The 27,470-nt window shown below is 41.0% G+C and overlaps 1 protein-coding gene and 1 non-coding gene across 5 annotated transcripts in view; both read left to right on the forward strand.

Moving 5' to 3' along the window:
* The window catches only part of TTC7B (tetratricopeptide repeat domain 7B), a 248,846-nt gene that overhangs the window by 50,366 nt on the left and 171,010 nt on the right, over positions 1-27,470 (forward strand). For all 4 annotated transcript variants that reach the window (XM_028098223.2, XM_028098234.2, XM_028098245.2 and 1 more), the window contains one exon: positions 14,298-14,428. In XM_028098223.2, coding sequence (XP_027954024.1) covers positions 14,298-14,428 — 131 coding nt within the window. The remainder of the gene's footprint in view (positions 1-14,297; positions 14,429-27,470) is intronic.
* Positions 10,833-10,963, forward strand: LOC114208849 (small nucleolar RNA SNORA11). The gene has a single exon (XR_003609162.1). It is a non-coding gene; the product is annotated as a small nucleolar RNA SNORA11 (small nucleolar RNA).

The following is a 27,470-nucleotide window of genomic DNA, read 5'->3' on the forward strand; positions in this document are numbered from 1 at the left end:
GTTCATGTAATTATATTTTATAGACTTTTATCACATTGCCTAACTTTATAAGAAATTAATTCCTTGTTCATTTTAATGAGATTAAAAAAGTCAAAATATTTGTTTTGGCTCTTAGTGCCCCAAAGTTCTACAGCTCAAGCTGGTCTCCCAGTAGTTGAGCCCTTCCTGATGCAGACAAGGAGCAGGAGGGCCAGTGACCCTCAAACCTGCAAGGGTGGTGCAGTGCTGGGTGGGAGAGATCCCTGTCTCTGGGCCCCGGACCTTGACTTCTGTGCCTTTACAATTTGAAACTCATTTTTATTGTCCTTGCTCTTATCAGACACTGAATATGCTGTCAGCAGCTCAGTGAGACTGGATATTGTGAGTAGGGTTCTGTGGTCAGATAGCCCAGGGGTCAAAACATGGCTCTATCATTTACTAGCTGTGGAGCCCAAAGTTCAGTCTTATCTGTAAGGTGCTGTTAACACCTTCCTGGCGGGGTGGCGGTGGGGATTATAAATGGGGCTTGTCAAACCGCAGGCAGAGCACTGGGTGCAGAGGAGGCCTTGATTCATGAACGCTTATCATTGTCAAAACTCTTCAGTCTTAACGTACCCAGATCAGGCTCCTCGCCGAGGCTTCTCAAATTTGAACAGTCCTGAAAGAATTGGGGGGTGATTACCCTTTCGGAGTTTTTGGCGGTGAGATGGACAGTTTTCCAGTTCCTCAGCCAGACCTCCAGCCATGTCGAGCCCTTGGTGTTTGTTTCTTCCCTTAGAATACTGCCTGGGGCAGGATGTGTGTGCCCCCACTCCTGGGCCCTCTTAACACATCCTTCTGGCCCCTGCACAGACCTTCGGCCTGTCATTTCACTTTTCTGAGACGTTCTTTTTCCACAAGATTGGAAGGAGGATGGTGCCTTTTAAACAGGACCAAACAGGCCAATGTCCACAGAAGAGCTTCAAAAGCAGTCAAGTGCGATCTACATGCTTTTCTTATCCTGAATTTATTTAAATGTGTTAAACCCTTCCTAGGCAGGACCTTTCAGAAGTGAGTCTACCTGTGGGAATTCCCTCCTGGGGCAGGGAGGTAGGGTTTGTGTCCAGTGGCTACTCAGCATTCTGTCAGTCTGAGCACACGGTCTGCCACGGTTTGCATCCATGCTTTGAAGTTGGCCACGATGATTGGGCAACGAGCGCTTGATTTACACTCTTTGCAGGCAGCTTTGATTTTGGAGGTTCCGAGCTTATCAAGATGTGCATTAGGCTTCGCTGTCATACCAGCTATTTGTCAAGTCTGTTTTTCACTTTTTTGGTCATGCATTTCTGTGGAAAAAAGAAAGTAACTCAAAACATTATTGATGAGCGCTTTCCAAACTGACAAGGTGTCATCTGACATTTTAAGGGGGGCCAGTTTGGGCCATGAACTTGGGCCTCGCTTCTCAGACAGTGTTGATCTGATCCCAGACGCTTGAAAATTTATAGTCTAGTCAGGAGGTCCTGTAAGTAGCTTCTGACGGAGAACTGAATATTCTGGAACTGAGCTGCTTAGCCACGAATTCACTGTGGTGAATCAAGACTCTGCTACTGCTCTGGGATGTCCCCGGTGACAGATGGAAAGAATGTCATAGCATTTGGGAGAAGGAAAGGAATAATGTTCACCATAAAGGGCCCCCTACCTAAGAATGGACTCCTTGCCGGGGACCCATTTGTTCTTGGTGTCCACATATCTCCCTTAATTAGAACACAGGCCCAGAGAGAACACCAGTCTCTCCTCATAGCAGAGGATTAAGTTGTGTAACTAGTTTGAGGGTTCTTACCAACTATTCATGTGATGGATTGCAGCCCTGGATGACTGGATTTCAAATATTTCAGACCTCCAAATACAGATGGTAGACAAACTGTGTTGAACTAGATTTGGCTTTTCTTTGATTTAATGAGCTTGGCGGGTCCCTGTGGGCCTTGGTCATCTTCAGGAGCGTTAGCAGTCAGGGGCCAGACTGCAGTGTTACCCAGTGCCAAAGAATAGACCCATTTTATTTTCCTGGCCCTTTGACACACTCTGGAGAATTCTTTTTTCTCTATATTAAATTCCTGATAAACCTGCACATTATTTGGTTATTTCTCATACAAGCAGAGGGCAGATTATGAAACAATTTATCTCTTTTTGTTGTTTTCTCGTGGTTTAAATTTTGCACAAGTGAACACTTAAAGCACATTTAGGAAGCTCCAATCAAGTGCATGCTTCTGAGTAGTCTTAGAGCTGGTCTGCCAAATGGTGAATTTGTTTGGTTTTGTTTTGTTTTTGAGTATCAGACAATTTGTTGTGATAGTAATAATATCTTAACAATAATACCAGCAAACTCTTATTGAGTGCTTTATATAAATAAACTCAACTAATACTCCCATTGAACTCGTTCAGTTTATCTTGTATTTGCCTCCAAAGAAAATTTCAAGAGCTTGTAACAGAGTTCACACTGGAGAGAGGCTGCTTAGTGATTTTTTTGCAACTGCATAAACAAACTTGGCTGTAAATGGGAAGGGATTGAATATTGAGCATCTAGGACTGGAGGGGCATTAAAATAGGTATTAGAACTGCATATTCCTTCCATTTAAAAATTGAGTAGAGACTTGCAAGATAAAAATAGACATAAGTCAAGTTTCTAGAATTGAAAACTTCAATGTCTGAGATGCAGAATACACTGGCTGTAGTTAATGACAGATTAGACATTGAAGAAATTGGTGAACTTGAAGGCATAGTAATAGAAACCATCCATAATGAAACAGAGAGAAAAATATTCTTTTTAAAAAAAGTGGAGAGAGCAAGGCACTGGCTGGCCCAGTTAAGCGTCTGCCTTCGGCTCAGGTCATGGTCCCAGGGTCCTGGGATCGAGCCCCGCATCGGACTCCCTGCTCGGCGGGAAGCCTGCTTCTCCCTCTCCCACTCCCCCACTTGTGTTCCCTCTCTCGCCGTGTCTCTCTCTGTCAAGTAAATAAATTTTTTAGAAAATCTTAAAAAAAAAGTGGAGAGAGCATAAGTGAGCTGTGGGGTAACTTTAAATGGCCTAATATGCATGTAATTGGGGTATCTCTTAGGGGGGTAGATACAAAGTTTTTGAAGAAATAATGGCTGAACATTTTTCAAATTTTATGAAAACTATAAATCCTCAGATCCAGAAAGCTCAATGAAGCCCAAGCATGAGAAACATGAAGAAAACTGAACCAAAACACTTCATAAGCCAAACTGCTCACAACCAGTGATAAAGAGAAAATCTAAACAGCAGCCAGAAAGAAAGACACATTACATGCCGAGGGACAAACATAATGGTGGTAGATTTATTGTCAGAAACCGTGCAAGTAATGACATATCAGATAAAGGGCCAGTGTCCAAAATCTATAAAGAACTTACCAAACTCAACACCCAAAGAACAACTAATCCAATCAAGAAATGGGCAGAAGACATGAACAGACATTTCTCCAGAGAAGACATCCAAATGGCCAACAGACACATGAGAAAGTGCTCAACATCACTCGGCATCAGGGAAATCCAAATCAAAACCTCAGTGAGATACCACCTCACACCAGTCAGAATGGCTAAAATTAACAAGTCAGGAGAGAAAGGGGAACCCTCCTACACTGTTGGTGGGAATGCAAGCTGGTGCAACCACTCTGGAAAGCAGTATGGAGGTTCCTCAAAAAGTTGAAAATAGAGCTACCATATGATTCAGCAATTGCACTACTGGGTATTTACCCCAAAGATAGAAACGTAGTGATCCGAAGAGGCACATGCACCCCAATGTTTATAGCAGCAGTGTCCACAGTAGCCAAACTATGGAAAGAGCCTAGATGTCCATCAACAGATAAATGGTAAAGAAGATGTGATATAGTGGAATATTATGCAGCCATCAAAAAAGAAATCTTGCCATTTGCAATGATGTGGGTGGAACTAGAGGGTATTATGCTAAGCTAAATAAGTCAATCAGAGAAAGACAAGTATCATATGATCTCACTGATATGAGGAATTTGAGAAACAAGACAGAGGATCATAGGGGAAGGGAGGGAAATATGAAACAAGATGAAACCAGAGAGAGACAAACCGTAAGAGACTCTTAATCTCAGGAAACAAACTGAGGGTTGATGGAGTGGAGGGGGGTGGGAGGGATGGGGTGGCTGGGTGATGGACATTGGGGAGGGTATGTGCTATGGTGAGCGCTGTGAATTGTGTAAGACTGATGAATTTACAGACCTGTACCCCTGAAACAAATAATACATTATATGTTAATAAAAAAATTAAAAAAAAAAAGAAACCATGCAAGTGAGAATATAGGGGGGCAACACCTTTAGAATGCCGGGTGGGCAGGGAGTGAACCGTCAGCTTTGAATTCCATACCTAGTGAAAATATCTCTAGAAAATGAGGGCCAAGAAAAGCCTTTTTCAGACATACAGCAGCTGAAAGGAACCATCATTAGCTGGATTGCAACCATGAGAAATGTTAAAGGAGTCCCTTTACGTAGCAGGAAAATGATACTGGAAGGAAATATGTACCCACACGAAGGAAGGGCGCTGGAAGTCACAGCTATGTTGATGGCTGTATGCGTTCTTCCTTAAAGATGTCTTTAAAAGATCATTGATCATTTCAATGAAGATGACAACTCTGTAGGGTGGCACTTACAACCTATGTGAAAGTCAAGTGTATATAATGAGAGGATAAAGACTGGAAAGAGAGAAACAGAAGTATGCAGTTGTAAAGGTGTTGGACTGTATGTATGTGATGTGACTTCTAGAACGTGATGAGTTAGGCCCTAAAGCAACCACTGACAGTTCTGCTCGGAGACGTCAATACCCATTTCCATATGTAATAGAACAAGTACAAGATCCTGGAACGAAACAGTCTACCAGTTTGACCGAATTGACATTTATATGACAAGCCACCCAACAACAGAATACACATTCTTTTCGAGTGTAATGGAACATTTACCTAGATTGACCATATTCTGGGCCAGAAACAAGTTTTATAAATTGGAAGGGTTCGAGTATGTTCTCTGACCCGTGTCAGCCCTCAGGTCAGTGATTCACTAGAAAGGTCAGAATTCAGAAAAGCTGTTCTACTCAGTTTCCGTTGATTACAACAAAAGGCTACAGATTACAATGTGTAAAGGGAAAAGGTGCTTGGGGTGGAGTCCCGGAGAGATCAGGCTCAAGCTATCAGTGGTCTTCCCTGAGTGGATTCATGTGGACAGCACTTAATTCTCCCCTGAATGTTGTGGGAACACTTACAGAGTATTGCCAGTCAGGGAAGCTCACTCCAACCTTGGTGTTTTAGGTTTTTATTGGAGTTCTGTCATGTAGAAATGGAGCGCCCATGGAACCTAATTACTCAGTGTTTAGTACCTCCAGAGGTCAGACTGATACAGTGTGGCCCACAGCCTTCACCATAAATCACATTGTAAGTATAACCATCTGGTATGGCCTGAGGCCTCAGGTATACAAAGACACTTTTATGAGGTGTGATATTCCAGGGACTTAGAGGGTATTCCCCAAGAGCTGCACAAGGGCCAGTCCTTACTTTGGAATGTGCAGAGTTTGAACATCCCAAGCCTGCTTAGCCTTTATCTGCACAGACCATAATGGAATTTTAGGAATCAATGATAGAAAGATCTTGGGAAAATCCCCAAGCATTTGACAACTGAATAATACATTTTTTTTAGTTTTTTTATTTCAGTTCAATTTAATTAACATATATTGTATTATGAGTTTCAGAGGTAGAATTCAGTGATTCATCAGTTGCCTACAATACCCAGTGCTCCTTACATCAGGTGCCCTCCTTAATGCTCATCACCCAATTACCCCATCCCCCTACCCACCTCCCCATCCAGCAACCCTCAGTTTGTTCCCTATAGTTAAGAGTCTCTTACGGTTTGTCTCCCTCTCTTTTTTTTGGTCTTATTTTATTTCTCCTTCCCTTCCCTTATGTTCATCTGTTTTGTTTCTTAAATTCCACACATGAGTGAGGTCATATGATAATTGTCTTTCTCTGACTTATTTTGCTTAGCATAATACTGTCTAGCTCCATCCACATCATTGCAAATGCCAAAATTTCATTCTTTTTGATGGCTGAGTAATATTCCTGTGTGTGTGTGTGTGTGTGTGTGTGTGTGTGTGTGTATGTGGATATAGAAGATGTGGTATGCATACATACATATTTATCCATACCTCTGTCGATGGACATCTGCACTCTTTCTGTATTTTGGCTATTGTGGACATTGCTGCCATGTGCCCCTTCTTTTCACTACATCTGTATCTTTGGGGTAAATACCCAGTAGTCCAATTTCTGGGTCGTAGGGTAGCTCTATGTTTAACTTTTTGAGGAACCTCCATACTGTTTTCCAGAGTAGCTTTACCAGTTTGCATTCCCACCTACAATGTAGGAGGGTTCCCCTTTCTCCGCATCCTCACCAACATCTTTTGTTTCCTGACTTGTTAATTTTAGCCATTCTGACTAGTGTGAAGTGGTATCTCATTGTGGTTTTGATTTGGATTTCCCTGATGCCAAGTGATGTTGAACATTTTTTTATGTGTCTGTTGGGCATTTGTGTCTTCTTTGCAGAAATGTCTGTTCATGTCTTCTGCCCATTTCTTGACTGGATTTTTTAAAAAAGATTTTATTTATTTATTTGAGAGAGAGGGAGCACAAGTGGGTGAAGGAGAAGCAGACTCCCCACTTAGCAGGGAGCCTGACATGGGGCTCAATCCCAGGACCCTGAGATCATGATCTGAGCTGAAGGCAGTCACTTAACCGACTGAGCCAACCAGGTGCCCCTTGATTTTTTTGTTTTTTGGGTGTTGAGTTTGATGAGTTCTTTATAGATCTTGGGTGCTAGCCCTTTATCTGATAAGACATTTGCAAATATCTTCTCCCATTCCATAGGTTGCCTTTTAGTTTTATTGACTGTTTCCTTTGCTGTGCAAAAGCTTTTTATCTTGATGAAGTCCCAATAGTTCATTTTTGCTTTTGTTTCTTTTGCCTTTGGAGACGTGTCTAGCAAGAAGTTGCTGTGGCTGAGGTCAAAGAGATTGTTGTCTGTGTTCTCTTCTAGGATTTTGATGGATTCCTGTTTTAGGTCTTTCATCCTGGATTTACATTTATGTCTTTCATCCATTTTGAGTTTATTTTTGTGTGTGGTGTAAGAAAGTGGTCCAGTTTCATTCTTCGGCATGTGGCTGTCCAATTTTCCCAACACCATTTGTTGAAGAGACTGTCTTTTTTCCATTGGATATTCTTTTCCTGCTTTGTTGAAGCTTAGTTGACCATAGAGTTGAGGGTCCATTTCTGGGTTCCATATTCTGTTCCGTTGATCTATGTGTCTGTTTTTGTGCCAGTACCATACTGTCTTGATGATTACAGCTTTGTAATACAGCTTGAAGTCCAGAATTGTGATGCCTCCAGCTTTGGTTTTCTTTTTCAAAATTCCTTTGGCTATTTGGGGTCATGAATGAAAGAAGAGAGAAAAAATCATAAATAATAATACATTTCTAGAGAAGAAATCAAAAGTTAAATTAGTATTGTGAACTGAATGAAAATAAAAATGACATATCAATAATTGTAGGATATTGCCAAAGCAGTACTTAGGGAGGAATTTATGACTAAATGCCTATATTAGGAAAGAAACAAGGTCTTAGATTTATACTTTAACATCCACCTTAAGAAATTAGAAAAGGAAGAGTAAATCAAATCCAGTGTATGCAGAAGAAAGGAAATAATGCAAATTAGAGCAGAAATAAATGAAATAGAAAACAGGAAAACAATGGAGAAAAATTGGTAAAACCAAAATCAATGAAATAAAAAAAATCTTTATTGAGAGTTTCAATAAAACTGATAAACCATTAACCAGACTGTTCAGGATAAAAAGAACACAAGCTGCCTAAATCAGGATGAGACGGGTGCCATCATTAGAAATTCTATAGATATTAAAGGGATCAGGGAATATTATAAAAAACACTGTGTCAATAAACTTGACAACTCAGAAGAGATGGATAAAATACTTGAAAGATATAAACTATCAAAACTCACTTAAGAAGAAAGAGATAATCCGAACAGCCGTATATCAAAGACATTGAATTTATAGTTAAAGAGCTTCCCACAAAGAAAACTCTAGGTCCAGATGGCTTTCCTGGTAAATTTTACCCAAAACGTAAGAACAAAATAACAATTCCCCACCAACTCCTCCCGAAAATTGAAGAGGAGGGAATATTTCTCAAGTCATTTTATGAAGTTAGCATTTACACAAATACCAATACCGTTACAGGAAAACTACAGACAAATAGTTGATGAACTATTTGTTCATCACATAGATCAAAAACATTTTAAGCAAAAATTTAACAAATCAAATCTGACAATATAAAAAAGAATAACACATCATGGTCAGTGGGGTTTATCTCAGGAAAGAAAGTTTGTTTTACTATTTGAAAATCAGTCAATGTAATTCACCAGATTAAAAAACTAAAAGAGAAAAAGCTGCACAATTATCTCAGTGGACAAAGAAAAAGGATTTGAGAAAATCCAGCATGCGTTCTTGATATAAACTCATAGCCAAATGGGTGTAGAAGAGCTCTTCCTTGACCTGATAAAGGGCATCTGTGAAACACTTAGAGTTAACATCAAACCTAATGGTGAAAGACTGAGTGCTTTCTTCCTAAACAGGAATGAGATAAGGATGTCTGCCCTCACCACTACATTCAACAGTCTGCTGGAGGTTCTTGTATAATAAGGCATAAGGTGATACATAGAAATAAAAGGCATCCAGATTAGAAAGGATGAAGCAAACCTGCCTGTATTTGCAAACAGCATGATTGTCTGTGTAGAAATTCTGAGGGAATCCACAAAAACGGTGGTAGAACTAATAGGTAAATTTAGCAAGATTACAGAATTCAAGATCAGTATTCAGTAATCTATTGTATTTTTTTAAGGATTTTTTTATTTATTTTGGGGGGGAGGGGCAGAAGGAGAGGGAAAGAGAATCTCCAGCAGACTCCCCGCTGAGCGAGGAGCCCAGCATGGGGCTTGATCCCATGGCCCCAAAATCATGAGCTAAGCCGAAATCAAGCGTTGGACACAACCTACTGAGCCACCCAGGTGCCCCCAAAATCTATAGCAATGAACAAAAGGAAATTAAAATTAAAACAATACCATTTACAACAGCACAGTAAATATGAAATACTTAAGGGTAAATCTGAGAAAAGGTTTGCAAGGCATGTACAGTGAAAACTACAAATCATTGTCAAGAGATGCTAAAGATCTACATAAATGAAGAAACACGTTGTGATCATGGGTCAGAAAACTCATATGGTTAAGATGCCAGTTCTCCCCAAATTGATCTATAAATTCAACATAATTTCAGTCAAAATCCCAGCCAACTTAAAAATATATATATTGACAGGCAGATTTTATATGGAAATGTAAAAGACTAAGATTAACCAAGAAAACTGATAAAAGAGAACACAGTTGGAACACTAACACTACTTTCAAGATTTATAAAGGTATGGGAGTCAAGACAGGGTGATACCAGCATAAATATAGACAAATGGCTCATTGGCACAGCACAGACTGTCCAGGAAAGATTGTACCCATCTGATTTTTCACAAAAGTGCAAAGGCAAATCTTTGATAAGTGGTACCAGCATACTTGGCTATCTATCTGTAAAGAAGTAAACGTCAGTCTCTACCTTGCAACATGTACAAAGATTATCTTAAAGTGCATCATAGACCTAGATGTAAAACCTAACCCTATAAAAGTTTTACAAGAACATATAAGGAAAAAAAAACCTTTGTAGCCTCAGGCTGGGCAAAGATTTCTTAGATACGAAGCCCAAAGCACAATTTAGAGGAGAAAATATTGATAAATTTGATTTCATCAAAATTCAAGATTTCTGATCTTCAAAAGACCTGTTAAGAGAATGACAAAACTTCATAGCTGAAAGAAAATATTAGCAAATCACATATCTGATAGAAAACTTGTATTCACAATACATAAAGAACTCTCAAAACTCAGTAATAAGAAAACAAACAACCCAATAAAAATGGATAAAAGATTTTACTAGACATTTCACCAAAAAAGATACATGGATAACAAATAAGCACATGAAAGGATGGTCAGTATCATTAGTCATTATGGAAACACCCATCAAAACCATGAGATAAGCACTTCACACCCATTAGGATGGCTATGATAAAACAGACAGCAATGAGTGTTGGGCAGCATGTGGAGAAACTGGAACCCCCTGCCCCCCCGCCCCCGCACTGTAATTTGCTGGTGGGAATAGTGAGATGGTATTGCCACTTTGGAAAACAGCTTGGTATTTCTTAAATAGTTAAAAATAAATGTATTATCTGACCCAATAATTCCACTTCTAAGTATATACCGATTAAAAGAGAATTAAAAACATATATCCACACAAAAAATCACGCATGTTCATGGCAGCATTATTAATAGTGGCCAAAAAGTGGCAACAATCCAAACGTCCATTAGTGGCAAATGGGGAGATAAAATGCAGTCTATCCATACAGGAATCCAAAGAAATGGAGTATTGCTATAATTTGGATGCACATTGAAAACATTGTGCTAAGTGAAAGAAACTAGACACAAAAGGCCACATATTCTATGATTCTGTGTTTATGAAATGTCCAGAGAAGGTAAATCTATGGAAATAGAAAGCAAATTAGTGGTTGCGAAGCAGGGGGTGGGAATAGGGATTGACTTCTTTGGGGGCAGAAAGGATCATTTGGGAATGATGGAAGTGTTCTCCAACTGCACCGTGTTGATGGTTACACAGCTCTGGGTTTATTAAAAGTTGTGAGGGGTGTGCTCAGAGCAGGGGGCCTGAAGAAATGGCCCCTCTGTTTACAACACACCCAAAAGGAATCTGGGTTCATTGTGAACAAGGGGCACAAAACTTGTGGCCTTCCTATGTACAAATACCCTACATGTGTCACAAAATAAAAATAAAATCGAGGTTGTTGAATTGTACTTAAACTAGTGAATTGTATGGCATATAAATTATCCCTCAATAGATCTATTTAAAATAAAATGGTCGGGGCGCCTGGGTGGCTCAGTCATTAAGCGTCTGCCTTCTGCTCAGGTCATGATCCCAGGGTCCTAGGATTGAGCCCTGCATCGGGCTCCCTGCTCCGTGGGAAGCCTGCTTCTCCCTCTCCCACTCCCCCTCTTGTGTTCCCTCCCTCGCTGTGTCTCTCTCTGTCAAATAAATAAATAAAATCTTTAAAAATAAATAAAAAATAAAAATAAAATGGCGTATAGTAATCAGGACAGCATAATATTGGGGAAAGAATAGACAAAGAAATGAATGGAACAGAACAGAGAGGCCAGGAATATACCCATTCAACTATAGTCAACTGATTTTTGACAAAGGTGCAAAGGCAATTCAGTGGGGGAAAAGATAATTTCTCCAACAAATGGTGCTGGGCACAACTGGATATCCGTATCCAAAAGACAAAAATCTAGACACAAACCTTAGACCTTTCACAAATGTTAACTCAGAATGGATTGTAGCCCTAAGTGTAAAATGCAAAATTATAAAACTTCTAGAAGATAACACAGAAGAAAATCTAGGTGACCTTGGGTTTGGCAGTGGGGTTGTATATACCACACCAAGATCATTGTCCATGAAAGAAAAAAATGATAGTGTAGACTGTATTAAAACCAAAAACTCTCATTCTGTGAAAGACACTGTTCAGAGAATGAAAAGGCAAGTCATAGGCTGGAAGGAAATATTTGCAAATATCTGATAAATGACTTGTATCCAAAATATACAAAGAACTCTTAATCAGCAGTAAGAAAACAAACAACCCAATTGAAAAAAAGGGCCAAAGATCTGACCAGATGCTTCACCAAAGAAAATATACTAATGGAAAATAATCACCAGAAAAGATGCTCAGCATCATATGTCTTTAGAGAACTACAAATTACAACAACAAGGAGACAGTACTATACACCTATTAGAATGACTAAAATTGGGGCGCCTGGGTGGCTCAGCTGGTTAAGTGTCTGCCTTTGGCTCAGGTCATGATCTCGGGGTCTCCTGGGATCAAGCCCCACGTCGGGCTTCCTGCTTCGCAGGGAGTCTGCTTCTCCCTCTTCCTCTGCCCCTCTCCCCCTCCCCCCCTCGTGCTCTATCTCTCACTCATGCTGTACCTCAAATAAATAAAATCTTAAAAAAAAAAGAATGACTAAAATCCAAAAAACTGATAACACCAAATGCTGACAAGGATGCTGAGCAACAGTAAGTCTCATTCATTGCTGGTGAGAATGCAAAATGGTGCAGCCACTCTGGAAGACAGTTTGGCAGTTTCTTACAAAGCTAAATAGAATATTGTTTCAAAGCATATTTATTTAGCTGTTTCTTACAGAGTCTCACTCCTGGTATTTACCCATTTGAATTGAAGACTATGCTCACACAATAACCTGCAGGTGAATGTTTATAGCCGCTTTCTTCATAATTGCCACAACTTGGAATCAACCAAGTTGCCTTTCAATGGATTAATGAATAAATGGAATATTATGTAGGGACGGAAAGAAGTGATCAGGCCACAAAAAGACTGGAGAGACCTTAAATGCTAAGTGAAAGGAGTGAAAGAAGCCAGTCTAAAAAGGCTGCATACTGCATGATTGCAACTGTGTGGCATTCTGGACAAGTTAAGACCATAAAGACAGTGAAGAGATGAGTGGTGGCCAGGGGTGCAGGAGGAGCGGGGTAGGGATGAATAGGTGGGGCATGAGACATTTTTAGGGCAGTGAATTTCTCTGTCTGGTGCTGTAATGGTGGATGCATGACATTATGGATTTGTTAAAACTACAGAACACCATGAACCCTAATGTGGTTTAACTATGGACTGTAGTTAATAAAAAATAAGATTAAATAAATACAAAAAAAGCATCATGATGCAACACTGCAAAAATGTTTTGCTTTGTTATATGCCAATTTTACCTCCATAACAGGTAAATTTGTTAAAAAAATAATAAAATCTTTGAGCCATACCTTCTGTGACAGACCAGTAACCTCTGAGCTCCCAGGCACACGGTCTGCAATTGTTGGCTCCTTGTGAATAGAAGTGGTTTCTCTTCCTTCCCGTTCTGTAGAACCATTTCTCATGGCTTTTTACAGCCTGGAGGGATAATCGCTGTTTGATGAGAGCAGCTTGGAAGAAGCCATTCTGGAAATGATGACGCATGAAACTCTGGGTCATTTGCTGATGCTTAGTGTGTCTGGGGCCCAGTCCCGAGTGGCGTTTGCTCTGAAAGTCAGCAACTAAGTGGATGGGTGTTTGGCAGGCTGGACACCTGAGTTCTGAGTCCTGTTGTGTCGTTAACTGGCTGCCAGGTTTGGGGGCAAATCACTTACTTTACCGTGGCCCATCTCAGCTTCTTTGTACAATGAGTGGGTTTTCTGGGGGAATTTCTCTGGCTTCTTCCAGTTCCAGACCCCATTTCTGTCAATATCAAACCCTCTCCCACACTTTTGCCTGGAGTGGAATGTGTGTCTTGTGTGTATGCATGTGCCCCAGGGCACTTGGCACAGCAGAGGCCCTCTTGTGTGGGGCTCCAGACGCCATCCCCGCAGTGTGCCCTCTCTCCGCCCCAGGTTGTGGGTAGAGACCTGGGGCCTGGGCCTGGCTTGCTCCGGGCTAGTGGCCCAGGGCAGGCCCAGAGGTTGGTGGCAGCCAGGCACCAGCCGCCCCTCCCAGCGCTGTTGTTCTTTCAGCTCTTTGTGCTTTCCTACATCCCAGCCCTGCATTCTCTCTTGGCAAAGAGGATCTCCTCCATCTCCAAAGAAATGCCCACAAAGCAGTTCTGGTATTTTCTTAGCCCACAACTGAGTCGTGGTCTGTAGTGCTATTGTGATTCCAAAACTCTAAGCCTCCAAGTTAGAAGATTTTCCTAGTAACTGAGACCCCAAAAGCATTTAACTTTTTTTTTTTTATGTTGAATTAGTTAAGTGGACATTTTGGGATAGAAGATATCTTCAGCTAGTATTATTCCGGTGAGCCTAGCTTTGCTTACTTTGAGGATCTTGGGACATAGTTGACTAAGAAGCTCTGTGAGGTCTAAATGGGGTCATGGTGAAGTACCTGATCAGATTCTCAACCTGGATATCAAGGTCAAATGTCCTTAATGGGGGAGGGTAAAGGGCAAGAGAATCTGCTTCTTTTGACAATTTGTGATATCCTGGGACCGTCTTCAATATTGAAAAATTAAGCTCCATGAAAAACAACTCAGCCAGGTTTTGTATGTTTGATTTTTTTAGGACTTTGTTTAGAGAAGCTGCCTGTTTCCTCTTCTACCAGTAACCTCCACGTGGACCGGGAACAGGATGTTATCACCTGTTATGAGAAAGCAGGGGACATTGCGCTCCTGTACCTCCAAGAGATAGAAAGGGTAAGTGAGTACCATGTGTTTCTTCCAGTTGATAATTTTTAAAAATTTCAAATCAGACTGTAGAGAACTGTGGTCAGCCTCTGGAAAACCTTCAACATCTGCCTCTGGGTGCAAAGCTTTACTTCTATTCTTCAGTGCAAAGGAGATGGTGGTGATTGCGGCACCTTGTGAAGAGTGTTTGGGAAGCATTTTCACATCCTCAGAGCGGAAATGACAGTGTGCCCCGAAGCTGGTTAGTCATTCATGTTCTCCTACGCACAATGGGGTGAGCTGCATTTGTACTTGCATGGATGAGATGCCAACAGAATGTACATCTGGGGCTTGGGAGACTTTACCTCAGTCATTATGCAGAAGGTCTGCTGGGGACTCCCAGCTGACCTTTGTGGAGCGGGTGTGCATCCCCTGAGACCATCTGGGATGGCTTACTCCCAGCAGTCAGTGGTGGCCTGTGGTGGGTAATGAAACCAGCAGCTGACAAGCGGGGGGGCCCCAAGCAGAGCCAGAGGGAGCAGGAGGCCCTGAACTCACACCCTCAGGCAGAGGAGGTTGGAGGCTCGTCTGTTCTGAACTTGTCTCTTCAGAAGGATCACTGCTCTTTACTGTTCCTTCATCTCGGCCTCAATTTTACCATCTGTGAAAAGAGCAGAATAGTTTCTACTCCGTGGAGTTCTGGTGGGGATTATAAAAGATCATGTAAATAAAGGGACTTAGCTCAGATGCAGAAACATTGGATTCTTGGTAAATGTCACTTATTTTTTTACTAATAACAACGGGTTCTGACCATCTCTGCTCCTAGCAGAGTTTCCTGGCATTCTCACCAAGGCCCGACACTGAGATTTCCCCCCCTTTACACCCAGACACATGTCCTGTGAGATTATTTAAAATGATGAGAAATCCTGTGAGACTTTGAAAATGACCCAAGTCTTGTTTCCCATCAGTTTGGGGGGTTCTCTGTTTCCCTAAGGATCAGAATGGTTAGCTTTGTTCTGTTGTCAGTGTATAGACTGAAGTCATTTTTTTCCGCAAGTCTTCTCATAGTGGGTTGGTGTGTGTGATGAGGATCAGAATTGCTCTATAAGGGGCGGGCAGCGCAGGTGAGAGCCACAGAGAGGAGTAGGGGAGAATGATGGGTCCAGCTTTGGACCTGGCCAACACCAGCATGGGTTCTAAATCACAGGTCATGATGTCTGGGAACTCAGGAAGATACTTGACCATCTTGCCAAAATGTCCTATCAGAAGGCTGTTATGAGAAAGGAATTTTTTGGTTATTCAGAGTTCTTGGTATGATCTTTAGAGAAATGATCATGCAGCCTGCTTTTAAAATCCACACGGTCTTCACTGTGTGCCTCCTTGATACCCAGTGCTTGGAAGTGGAGAAGTCGGCTTAGTGCAGCCAAGCTGTTCCTGTTGACCCCACAGCCCTTTTGCCACGTAGGGGCCCTTGCTTTGCACCTTACTCCCCCAACAGTTGTTGCAGCCCTGTCATCTCGGGGCTGCCTTCTCCTGGCGGAGAGGAGGTGCGTCTGTTACACGTGTCTTTAATGACCTGGGGATTGGCAGATCTGGATGTACTTCCTGTTGTGTTCGTATATAATCACCTGTTCACTGTTGGGTTCTCTGGCCAGACCATCAAGGAGACTTGTATAATCATAGGAATTTTTTTTTTAAAGATTTATTTATTTATTTTGGAGAGAGAGAGAGAACATGAGCAGGACGGACAGAGGGAGAGGGAGAGAGAGAATCTCAAGCAGACTCCACGCTAAGCACAGAGCCCCATGTGCAGCTCTGTCTCACAACTCTGAGGTCATGACCTGAGTGGAAATCGGAAGTTGGATGCTTAACCGACTATGCCACCCAGGTGCCCCTTACCATAGGATTTTTTTTTTAAAGATTTTATTCATTTATTTGAGAGAGAGAGAGAATGAGAGAGAGAGAAAGCACATGAGATGGGGGGAGGGTCAGAGGGAGAAGCAGACTCCCCACCGAGCAGGGAGCCCGATGCGGGACTCGATCCAGGGACTCCAGGATCATGACCTGAGCTGAAGGCAGCTGCTCAACCAACTGAGCCACCCAGGCGCCCCCTTTTCATAGGATTTAAAAGAGATTTTTGGGTGTGGTTTTGGGGAGGCAGTGGTCAGAGGATGTCAGATTTGAAGATGAAATGGAGGCCCAGTCAAGGAGGACACGTAGAAGTTAGGACCAAAGCTAGGACTAGAAGTCTTCCGACACCTAGTTCAGGGCCCGCTCGTGTCATCATCCCAGGCCGCCGCACACAAGTGCACAAGTGTGTCATTTCCCACACCCTCACCTACAGAAAGTGCTCTGTTAGAATTGGGCCAAGCAAGCCATAGCTCTTGGTAGCGTGGGGAAGCTGCCTCAGCCTTGGGTGCCTCGTAGGGGTCATAGATGATTTTCACATTTCTGGCTCCGATTTTCCAGCGTGAGTTTTCCTTTATGGGAAACCACTTCAGGCCTCCCCAGGTCCAGCAAGCGGGGATATTAGTGCTGGGAGAGACTGAATGAAACAAATAGCTGTTTTGACTGTAGTAAGAGCTCAAGAAGCCATTTGTTGATTGATGGGAAGCCTAAGGGAAAAATGACCTTCCCTAAGTGACTGCTGGGCTTGGTGGATGTTCAAGGTCTTCATGAGGCAAGATGGGATGCTATGCAGAAGATACCTGCTTGGCCTTTTTTTAAAATTTTGAACTTAAGATGACTTTTAAGGATTATGCTAAATTAAAAACAGAAATGTTAGGGAAATAGAATCTGAAAGAAGTAACAGACTGGCATAAGCCTAGGTATATAGTGCTTTGTTTTTCTGGGTAGGCAAGCCTTGTAAGTAGAAAATCCCACACACTCTGTTCCTCTGTTGGTTCTGCTGGGCACCGGCCGTTGCTCAATGGTTTCCCTCCATTTCCTAGCCATTCCATGGTGAAGAAACTTCTGTTGGCCAGGACCTTTTGGCATTTTATTTATTAGTGTTGGTTCTTAACTTCATTCACTAGCAAGAAAAAATTGGGGAAGAATTTTTGAGGACAGATTGGAGTGTCATGGTCAATATTTTCTCATGACCTGAAGCCACTAAATCATGTTTCTGAGGCAGCCCTATTCTCTGAATAGTGGAGATGTTTGATGATAGATTTGTTTGCTACCTAAAGAGCAATAACTCTCCAGAAAGGGGCGCCCTTGGCTGCCCCTCAAGGCAGCTAACTTAAGCCGTGAGAGGCAGCAGAGCACAGTGGTGAAGCGATGGCTGGTGTTGGGATCCTGGATTTGCCACCTTTTAGCTGTGGGACTTTGGGCAAGTTACTCAGCCTCTCTGTGCCACCTCAGGATCCTCATCTGTAAAATAGCAATAATGACTGCTCTAAGGCTATGGTGAGGATAGAGTGGCTTAACTCATATACTTCCTGGTATGTGGTTAGCAACAGTTAAATGTTAGCTTTGTTGTCATGTTCTGTACCTGTATCACCTGGCCGTGCACTCTCTCCTCATCTTAGATTTCAGATAGTTAGAGAAAAATCTGGAATATTATAAACATGCTGTTTCATTAAAAATGTTAAATAATTTTTAACAATATTTACAGAGTCATTTTTCTCAGGAGAACTTGGTCTTCCTTCTCTTGTGCAGAAGCTAATGGGACAGCATCTTGCCCCCCTGGAGTCTCGCTATCATATCTGGGTTCTGGACTTCTGGTTACCCCTGACTGTTCGACTTTGGTCCAGTCGTGTATTTCTGTGTGCTTTGGCGCTCCATTTTCATGGTGGGGCTGATACTGCCTGATTTGTCCAGGGCTAGAGAACCAGTGAGCCACCAGTGTTTTCCAGCTGCTACAGGAAATTTCCATGTGTTCTTGTCCCCCTCCCGCCACCCCTGTCCAAAGGTGGAGGCGGGGCCAAAGAAAATTTGAATACATGAAAGCAGGGCGATTAAGTATTTGTTTAGTGTTGTCCTTGTTATATTAGGGTTATAGAGCCATCTAATTTTCTCTGCTAGTTTGTTCTCTGAAGGGGAATAAAAGATACTTCTAAAATTGTGCATACACAGTGATTTAATCAACAAATTGAATTAGAACAGAGAGGATTAGAGGTGACAGAGGCTGTCCTTGATTTGTTTGTCTTCAGATGGTGGCATCATGCCAATGGTAAATAAAGTTACCTGCCCCACAAGGAGCTTCTTGTGGTGCCATGGTAGGAATAAAGATGACTTCACTTTTGAATATCATAATATGAGCCCTGCCTTTGGCAAATGAAATCATCCTGTCTCTGTCCTTTGCAGGCAGCAGCCAACCAGCTGGTTATGGCTTTCTTGAGCAGATGCCGTGCCAGGCTGGAACTTTACCTTCTGCCGACAGTTCACTTCTTCACACCCTATTTTAGAAAAGAAGTGAATGCTAAATTATGGGCTACCCATTGACTTTTGATGGGCAGTTTTTGGCCTAAAGTTTTGAGGAGAAACAACTGGTCCCTAAATACTCCAGACCCCACCTGGAATTCCTCTGTTCCTCAGGGAGGATGGCGAGCAAGACCGGGCCCTGACCTTCTTTCCTCCTTGACGTAGGGGGACTTGCAGCCACAGAGCTGGATTAGATTAAGGTGCATCTTGAGTTCAAACGAGACGTCCCAGGAGAATTGCTCAGGGCTGCTGATGGCAAAGGCAGGGTGTGACCCTGGGGGTCCATGTGGCCATGCTTTGGCCTTCAAAATGGGAGACAGTAAAGACAAAGATTCTTCCTTCCCGTCCCCTTTCCATCCCCTCCTTCTGCACTCGAGCCAAAGCAGCGGGGACCCGGTTCATAGCTTAATAAACTGCTTCCTTAAAGAAATGTCAGGACACCGACCAGCCGGTAAATGTGCTCTGACTCCGGGCAGGTCCTCTGACTGGGGTGGGAGGCCACGCACACTTAAAACTCAGAAAAGTCTGGAAACCAGAAAAGAACAGTAGCTTATTTTAATTGTCATATATTCTCAGTCTTTGCCCTCATAAGTTATATAGCATTAAAGAGTTTTGTATCTATTTTTTTTTCACTCAGCATTATGTCAACACTTGAAAATGTTTTCATGGAGATATAATATTTCATCACGTGGATGGCCTCTATGATAGAATTAACTTATTATTGGGTCTGACCTGTTGTAAATCAGGCTGCGATGCCTGCCGTCTTCCTTAGCTCTGCCCTTGATTTCATTGTTTCCCAAGGTCAAATTCCCACAAGGGGAGAGATTTGGGGCATTCTCATTATCTACATATTGTGTCCATTTGCTTTCTACAAGTCATGCTACTGTCTTTGCCCTTTGGCACTGGAGGAGAATAGTGTTTGCTTTGCACTCTTGCCTGGAGTTGCTATTGTGTAAAAGTTATTTTGCTGGTTTGCTAGGCGACAGTGATTCCTTGCTTGCAGTTTTGGTTTGCCTTTCTTTGTCAGTCAGGGTGAAATGTTTTCCTTCTATTCGCTTACGGGTTATGTTTCATTTCTTTTTGAATTACAGCATTATCGAGATATAATTCACATACCATACCATTCACCCATTTAAAGTATACAATTCAGTACTTTTTAATATATTTAGAGTTGTACAGCTATCACCAATATTTAATTCCAGAACATTTTTGTTGCCCCACAAAGAAACCCTGTATCCACTAGCACTCCCCATTTACCTCTGATCTCCCCCAGGCTGTGCAGATGTGTACGTTCTAGACATTTCATACAAATGAAACCGTACATCGTGTGGTCTTTTGACTGGCTTCTTCAGCATGTCCCAGTGCTTCGTTTCTTTGTACTGACAAATAATATGCCATTTTATGGATATGCTACATTGGGTTTATCCATTCATCATTTATCATTTGGATTCCTTCCACTTTTTGGCTATACTTTCAGGGATCATTTCTATAGTTCGTCACTTTTTGGCTATTATAATAACGCGTCTACAAATGTTCATATACAAGATTCTGTATGGGCAGTGCTTTCAGTTTTCTTGGGTATATACCTAGTAGTGGAATTGCTGGGTCCTGTGGTAACTTTATGTTATATTCCTTTCTTGTCTGTTTGTATTTTCTGTCCAGTTTTTGGATGAAGTCTTTTTCTGATTATTTGAATAAAGTCTATATCATAACTATGTTAACTCTTTAATCATATTTGCTCTGAATATTTTCTCAGTCAGTAAATTTCCATTTTTAAGTTGCTCATACATTTTAAATCTGTATATAGTTGAGACTAATTTTTTTTATTACATTTATTTCATTGTTTTAAAGCTGAAATATTGGAATAGACTCCCGCTAGGATTTAAAAATTTTTCAATCCTTTTCCATAGTTTCAAAAACAACTTTTAATTTCCAAATCTTCTTGGGATTTATTTTGTTGTGTGATATTAGATGTGACTCTAAATGAATGTTTTTCTCAAATTTCACTGCCACTTTAAGATGATCTTCTCTCTTTTTCACATTTGCTGTCATATATTTTAAGTCATTCAATAAAATTTTAGATACAACAGTAATTTCTGGCTTTCCTATTTTGTTCTGCTAATCTTATATTGTACCAATATGACACTATTCAATAAGTACTTCTTTATGATGGGTTTCAACATCTGAAAGGATTAGTTAACTACGTATTACTTGTATTTTTCAGAATATCCCTTGTTCTTTTCTGATGATACTTCTAGATCAATTTTAGAATAAGTTTGTTGAGTTCTAGAAAAATCCTGTTGGGACTGGTTGGATTTTTATGAACCCGACACATAATTTGGAGAATTATATTTAGTCTTCACTCATCTGTGACCACAATATCTCTTTCCATTTTCTTAGACCTTTTGTTTCACAGATTTTAGTAGGTTTATTTTACTCCCAGATTTTTCTATTTGTATTGCTTTGTGAATAGGATCATTATTTTTTAAATTATATTTTCACATATAGCAAATGCTTTTAATTTTTTAAATCACTTACACAAACATTTGCTGAGTGCTTTTTTTTTATTCAGAGAGAGAGAGAGTGAGAGCACAAGCAGGGTGAGGGTCAGAGATAGGGAGAGGCAGACTCCCTGCTGAGCAGGGAGCCCCATGTAGGGCTGGATCCCAGGACCCTGGGATCATGACCTGAGCTGAAGGCAGACCCTTAAACGACTGAGCCACCCAGGCTCCCCTATTGAGTGCTGTCTGCACAGTGTTTGACACCAGGAGCACTGGAATGAATAAGCCACAGAGCCTGTCCTCAGAAAACATATGATCTAACGGGGACCCAGGTCCATAACCAGTGTGGGCAGTGCTTTGGTGGGGAACACTCAGAGGACTCTGCAAGCCCAGAGAAGTGTCTTGGTGGATCAGCCTGGTAGTTCAGGGATGGTTCCTGAAAGAGAGGACACCTGAGCTGAATTCTGAAGGCCGACAAGGGTGGCAACATAGGAATATTAGCCACAATACTGAATTCTATAAAAATAGAGTTGATTCTTTTCATTTTTCTAAGAATACGAATATATGGCAGAGGAATGATTTTTGTTGTTGTTCCTTCCTGTCTAATATTTTCCATTTTATCTCTCTCACACCCTATCTCCAGATTCTTTTTTCCTATCTCCAGATTTTCTAAAACAATGTTAAAAAATAAAAGTGGTAGAAAAATGTCCTTATTTTGTTCCTACTTGAAGGTAACTCTTTAATATATCTCCATTAAGGATTATAATGCTTATATGCTCTTTAAGTTGCCACTTAAAATTCATAACAATCATGTCAGGTACATATTATTATCCCCATTACACAGATGAGGACAGTGAAGGTCTGAGAGTTTGAAGGAATTGTCCTAAGTCCACAAGTGGTGAGGAGTATCAGAACCTGACGTTGAACCTGGGTCTTTTGACCTAAAGTCTTTGGCCTCTGTCCCCTTACTGTCATGCTTCCTTAGTCACTAGGTGTATGCTTTTGCCAAAGCAGGATACACTTGTTAAGGATGCTTGTTGGCAGTCCTCTTGCAGGGAAGTGTTTATCCTCAGAACAAGTGGTGGCTTCGACACTGCCAAACAATGCTCCTGCCCAGGCCCATGTGTTAGAGGCTCTTCGTGAAGAAGGGATGAAATCCAAGATGCTTAGACTTGAGGGTAAACTCTGAGCTGAGCTATTCTCTCTGCCTCTCCCCTTGTGTCTTTCCCATTCTTCCAATGTATAACCTAAAGCCTCATCCTGGCAGCTCTGACCTCTTGTCTTTTGGACTTTGTTCTGCAAGCAAAGGCAGAGTGATGGGACAAAGGGGAAGGAGCTGGACTGCAGAGTCAGGTGGACCTGAGTTTCAGCACCAACTCTAACACTTAGCTGTGCAGTTTGGGCAACTCACCCAGTGGAACAAAGCCTCGCTTCCTCCTTCAGTGAAGAGAAGATAGTAGTGTGTATCTCAGTGGCTTTTTGTGGGGGAATAAATGAGAGAGCCTCTGTGCCTACATAGTGCCTAGTGCATAGTAGGTTACTTTCTTATTGCTTTTTTTCCTGCATTTCTGATTGGTCTTGCAAATTCATTCATTCATTATGTACTTCATTCATTTATGATGTATACTGAATGCTTAACCCTGCACCAAACATTGCAGTAGACATTGAACATATTAGTAAATTAAATAGATGTGGCCCGGACTTTGTGGACGTTTCAGCACCACAGAGGGAGACAGCCAATAATCAAGGGAAAAAAAAAAAAAAAAGAAAACACTGGTAAATGCAATGAAGGAAGAGGACAGGCTACTGTGAGAGGGAATAATAGAGGCAGACCTATGTGATGTTGGGTGGCCAGAGAAGGCCCTTCCAACAAGGTGACAGATCAGGTTGACACCTGAAGGATGAGAAAGATCACAAGGGTAACATGACCCAGATTGTGTTATGGAAAGTTATTCAGACTGCTTGTGGAAAGTGGGAAGAAGAAAAAGAGCAAGAGATGACATGGAGACTCCATTTAGGAGACGGTTGTGGAAATCTCACAGGAAGTGATGGTAGCTTCCATGAAGGTAATGGTTGTAGAAATGGATAGAGGTACAGACATATTTGAGAAATAATTAGGGACATGGTAATAGATTAGAGTGTCAGGGTGTCAAGCCTCACACCGCCCCACCCCCTCCCCAGTGTCTGATTTGGACAGCTGAGTGGATGTTATTTATTAAGATGGGATAACTAGAGAATTATGTTTTGGGGTGAACCTGAGCTTTTAGGAGCTTTAATCATGCTCAGAGTTTTCCTGGGGGTGGAAATTAGGTGGTTCTTGTCCCCAGAAGACATTCTAGGAGCTAGGAGGGAGATGCCCAGAAAGGGCCCCTTGAGGATAAGCCTCATCCCTGAGCTCTAGGTATATATAGACCCTGCCTCAGACCGAGGCTGGACCAGGAAAATCCAAGAATTTCTCTGTCCCACCACCAGCCATGTAACAAAACACAGCACCACGTAACAAGTAACGATAGACTACTGTTGGGAAAGGGGCATGACATGGAGAGAAATCCCCCCTGTAGCCCAAGCATACAGGGACTGCTGAAAATAGGTTAGAACAGAAACACTGAGAAAAACCCTCTGGCATCCCAGGTCCCAGAGTGAGCACAAGTTGGTAGCCTACTACTTGAGGAATTTGAAGTCTGTGGTGCATTGGAGGTAATTATAGAAACAACAAAACCCAGCCCAACTTCAACCACTGACTAGATTGACTCAGTCCCCCACATCTGTTGCCCATTTTCAGGTATAAATATTATTTACCTCAGTCTGTTTCTCTACACACGATCTTCAGTGTTGAATTTAAAAATACGAGATGTACACAAATGCACATACAAATAGGAATAAGCAAACTCTTGTGAAGAGCAATAAACAAACCAAACCCAGAAGTGACCCAGGTGTTGGAGCTATCAGACAGGAGCTTAAAAATATCAATGAATAATATGTTAGAGGATATTGTGGAAAAAGTATACAACATACATAAAGAGACGGGAATTTCAGCAGATAGATAGAAACTATAAAAAGGTAAAATTGAAATGCGAGAAATAATAAAACATGATATAAGAGATGAAGAGGTTTTTTTTTAAAGATTTTATTTTGGGGGCACCTGGGTGGCTCGGTCAGTTAAGCGTCCCACTCCTGGTTTTGGCTCAGGTCATGTTCTCATGGGTCGTGGGATTAATCCCCATGTTGGGCTGCATGCTCAGCGGGGAGTCTGCTTGAAGATTCTCTTCTTCTGCCCCTTCCTCCACTCACATGCGTGTGCTCTCTCTCTGTCTCGAAAATAAATAAATAAATCTTTTTTAAAAAGGGTTTTATTTTTAAGTAATCTCTACCCCCCAACATGGGACTCAAACTTACAACCCCAAGATCAAGAGTCACGTGCTCTCCAGGTGCCCCAAGTTGAATCAATTTTTTGATGGCTTATTAGAATACTGGGCATGGGTAAAAAAATATCTTTCAGTTGAAGATAGGTTAATAGAGATGATTCAAATAGAAATACAAAAAGAAAAAAAAAGTGGGGAAAAGCCAAATCAGAACATCCAAGAAATACAGAAAAAATACGTATTTGGTGTCCCAAAAGGAGAAGAGAGAGAAACTGAAACAGAAGAAATGTTTGAAGAGAAAAAATGGCTGAGAGTTTTTCAAAATTACTGAAACACAACAAACCACATATCCAAGAATCTCAGAGGACCCCAAGCAGGATAAACAGAAACATACACTTAGACATATTGCAGTTAAACTATTGAATATCAAAGACAGAATCTTGAAGGAAGCCAGAGAAAAAGAAACTTTAAATACAGAAGAATAAAACTAATAGTTACAACAGATTTGTCATTAGAAACTATGCAAGTTAGAAGACATCAGAGAGGGGCGCCTGGGTGGCTCAGTGTTAAGCGTCTGCCTTCGGCTCAGGTCATGATCCCAGGGTCCTGGGATCAAGCCCTGCATCAGGCTCCCAGCTCCATGGGAAGCCTGCTTCTCCTTCTCCCACTCCCCCTGCTTGTGTTCCCTCTCTCGCTGTATCTCTCTCTGTCAAATAAATAAATAAAATCTTTAATAAAAAAAAAAAAGAAGGGCGCCTGGGTGGCTCAGTTGGTTAAGCGACTGCCTTCAGCTCAGGTCATGATCCTGGAGTCCCGGGATCGAGTCCCGCATGGGGCTCCTTGCTCAGCAGGGAGTCTGCTTCTCCCTCTGACCCTCTTCCCTCTCGTGCTCTCTGTCTCTCATTCTCTCTCTCTCAAATAAATAAATAAAATCTTTAAAAAAAAAAAAAAGAAGAAGACATCAAAGAGATGCCTTTAAAGTACTGGATGAAAAATTTCAAAACACCTTTGAAGAAAGAAGACAAAGACTTTGTATTTTATAGGACAAACAAAAGTTAAAAGAATGCAACAGACCTGCATAACAAGAAATGTTAAAGAAGTTTAAGCAGAAGAAAATAAAGATACATACAGTGAAATGAAGATCGTCATAAATGGTGACAATGAGCATACATATAAAAGACTTTTTTCTATTTTTGATTTTTAAAAAATATAATTGACCACCTAAACCAACAATAACATTGTATTGTGGGATATATAACATAGGAGTAAGATGCAAGACAACCGTAGCACAGAAGATGGGGGAAGAAATGTAAGCATACTGTTATAAAGTGTTTATACTATATACAAATTGGTGTATTTTGTTTGAACATAGACTGTGATAAGCCAAAGAGCTACACTGTATACCGTTTGGCAGCCAAGAGGCGGGGAGGGTGGCGGGGCGGGGCATGGGTGGATGGACAGATAGACAAACATAATTAACCACTCATTAGTGGAAATGAAATGGAATCTTCAATCCAAAAAAGCAGAATGAGAGAAAAAAGGAACAAAGAACAGATGGGAAAATAAAAAACAACAAGCAAGATGATTCCAGTCATGCCAATAGTTATATTAAATGTAAATGGTCTGAACAATTAAAAGGAAGAGATTTTCAGATTGGATAAAAATGCAAGGCCTAATATATGCTATCTCTAAGAAAGCCATTTAAAATTAATATATAGGTAGGCAAAAAGTAAAATTATATACCATGTAAACAATAATCAAAACAAAGCTAGGGTGACTATTACATCAGAGAGTAGAATTTAGAATAAGGAATGTTTACAGGTGATAAAGGGAGATGTTACGTAACAAAGGGGTCGATTAATCAACAAGACATTGTAATTCTAAAAGTGTATGTAGCTAATAATAGAGCTTCTAATTGTCTAAAACAAAAGATATAGAAGAATTTGTAACATTAAATATATATTAGAAAGGAAAAAAAATTCAAATCAGTGGTCTAAATTTCCAATTCAAGAAACTAGAAAAAGAACAAATTAAAGCCAAAGCAAGCAAAAGGGAGGAATAATAAAGATCAGAACAAAAATCAATGAAATAGAAAAGAGATAAACAGAGAAAATCAGTGAAACTAAAATGGATTCTTTTAAAAGATCCATAAAATTTGTAAACTATTAACAAGGTTGAACAAGAATAAAAGAGAGAAGAAACAAATTACCAAGACCCAAGAAGAGGAGGCAGTACGATAGATTCATAAACGTTAAAAGGCTGCAAGGGAAGGGGCACCTGGCTGGCTCAGTCAGTGGAGCATACGACTCTTGATCTTGGGGTTGTGAGTTTGAGCCCCATGTTGGGTGTAGAGATTACTTAAAAAATAAGGTGGTAAGGGAAAATTATGACCAACTTTATGCCGGTAAATGTGATCACTTAAAAAAAAAAAAAAAGATTCCCTGAAAGACACAAACTACTGAAGTTCACTCAAGAAGAAGGAGATAACCCAAATATTCTTGTGTCTAGTAAAGAAATTGAATTTGTAGTTAAAAACCTTCCCAGAAAGAAAACTACAGGTCAAGTTGACTTTATTGGTGAATTCTACCAAACATTAAAGGAAGAAATGATAGCAATACTATAAAAACTTCCAGAATACAAAAGAGGAGGAAAACATTCCCTAACTCATTTTATGAGACTAATATCTCTTATGAATATAGATGCAAATACCCACAACAAAATACCAGCAAACTGAGTCCAACAACATATAGAAAGGATTATATACCATGACTGAGCAAGATTCAT

This window comes from Eumetopias jubatus, unplaced genomic scaffold, assembly GCF_037043125.1.
Source record: "Eumetopias jubatus isolate StellerSeaLion01/CBP00866 unplaced genomic scaffold, mEumJub1_p1.0 scaffold_7, whole genome shotgun sequence".
Classification (NCBI taxonomy): domain Eukaryota; kingdom Metazoa; phylum Chordata; class Mammalia; order Carnivora; family Otariidae; genus Eumetopias; species Eumetopias jubatus.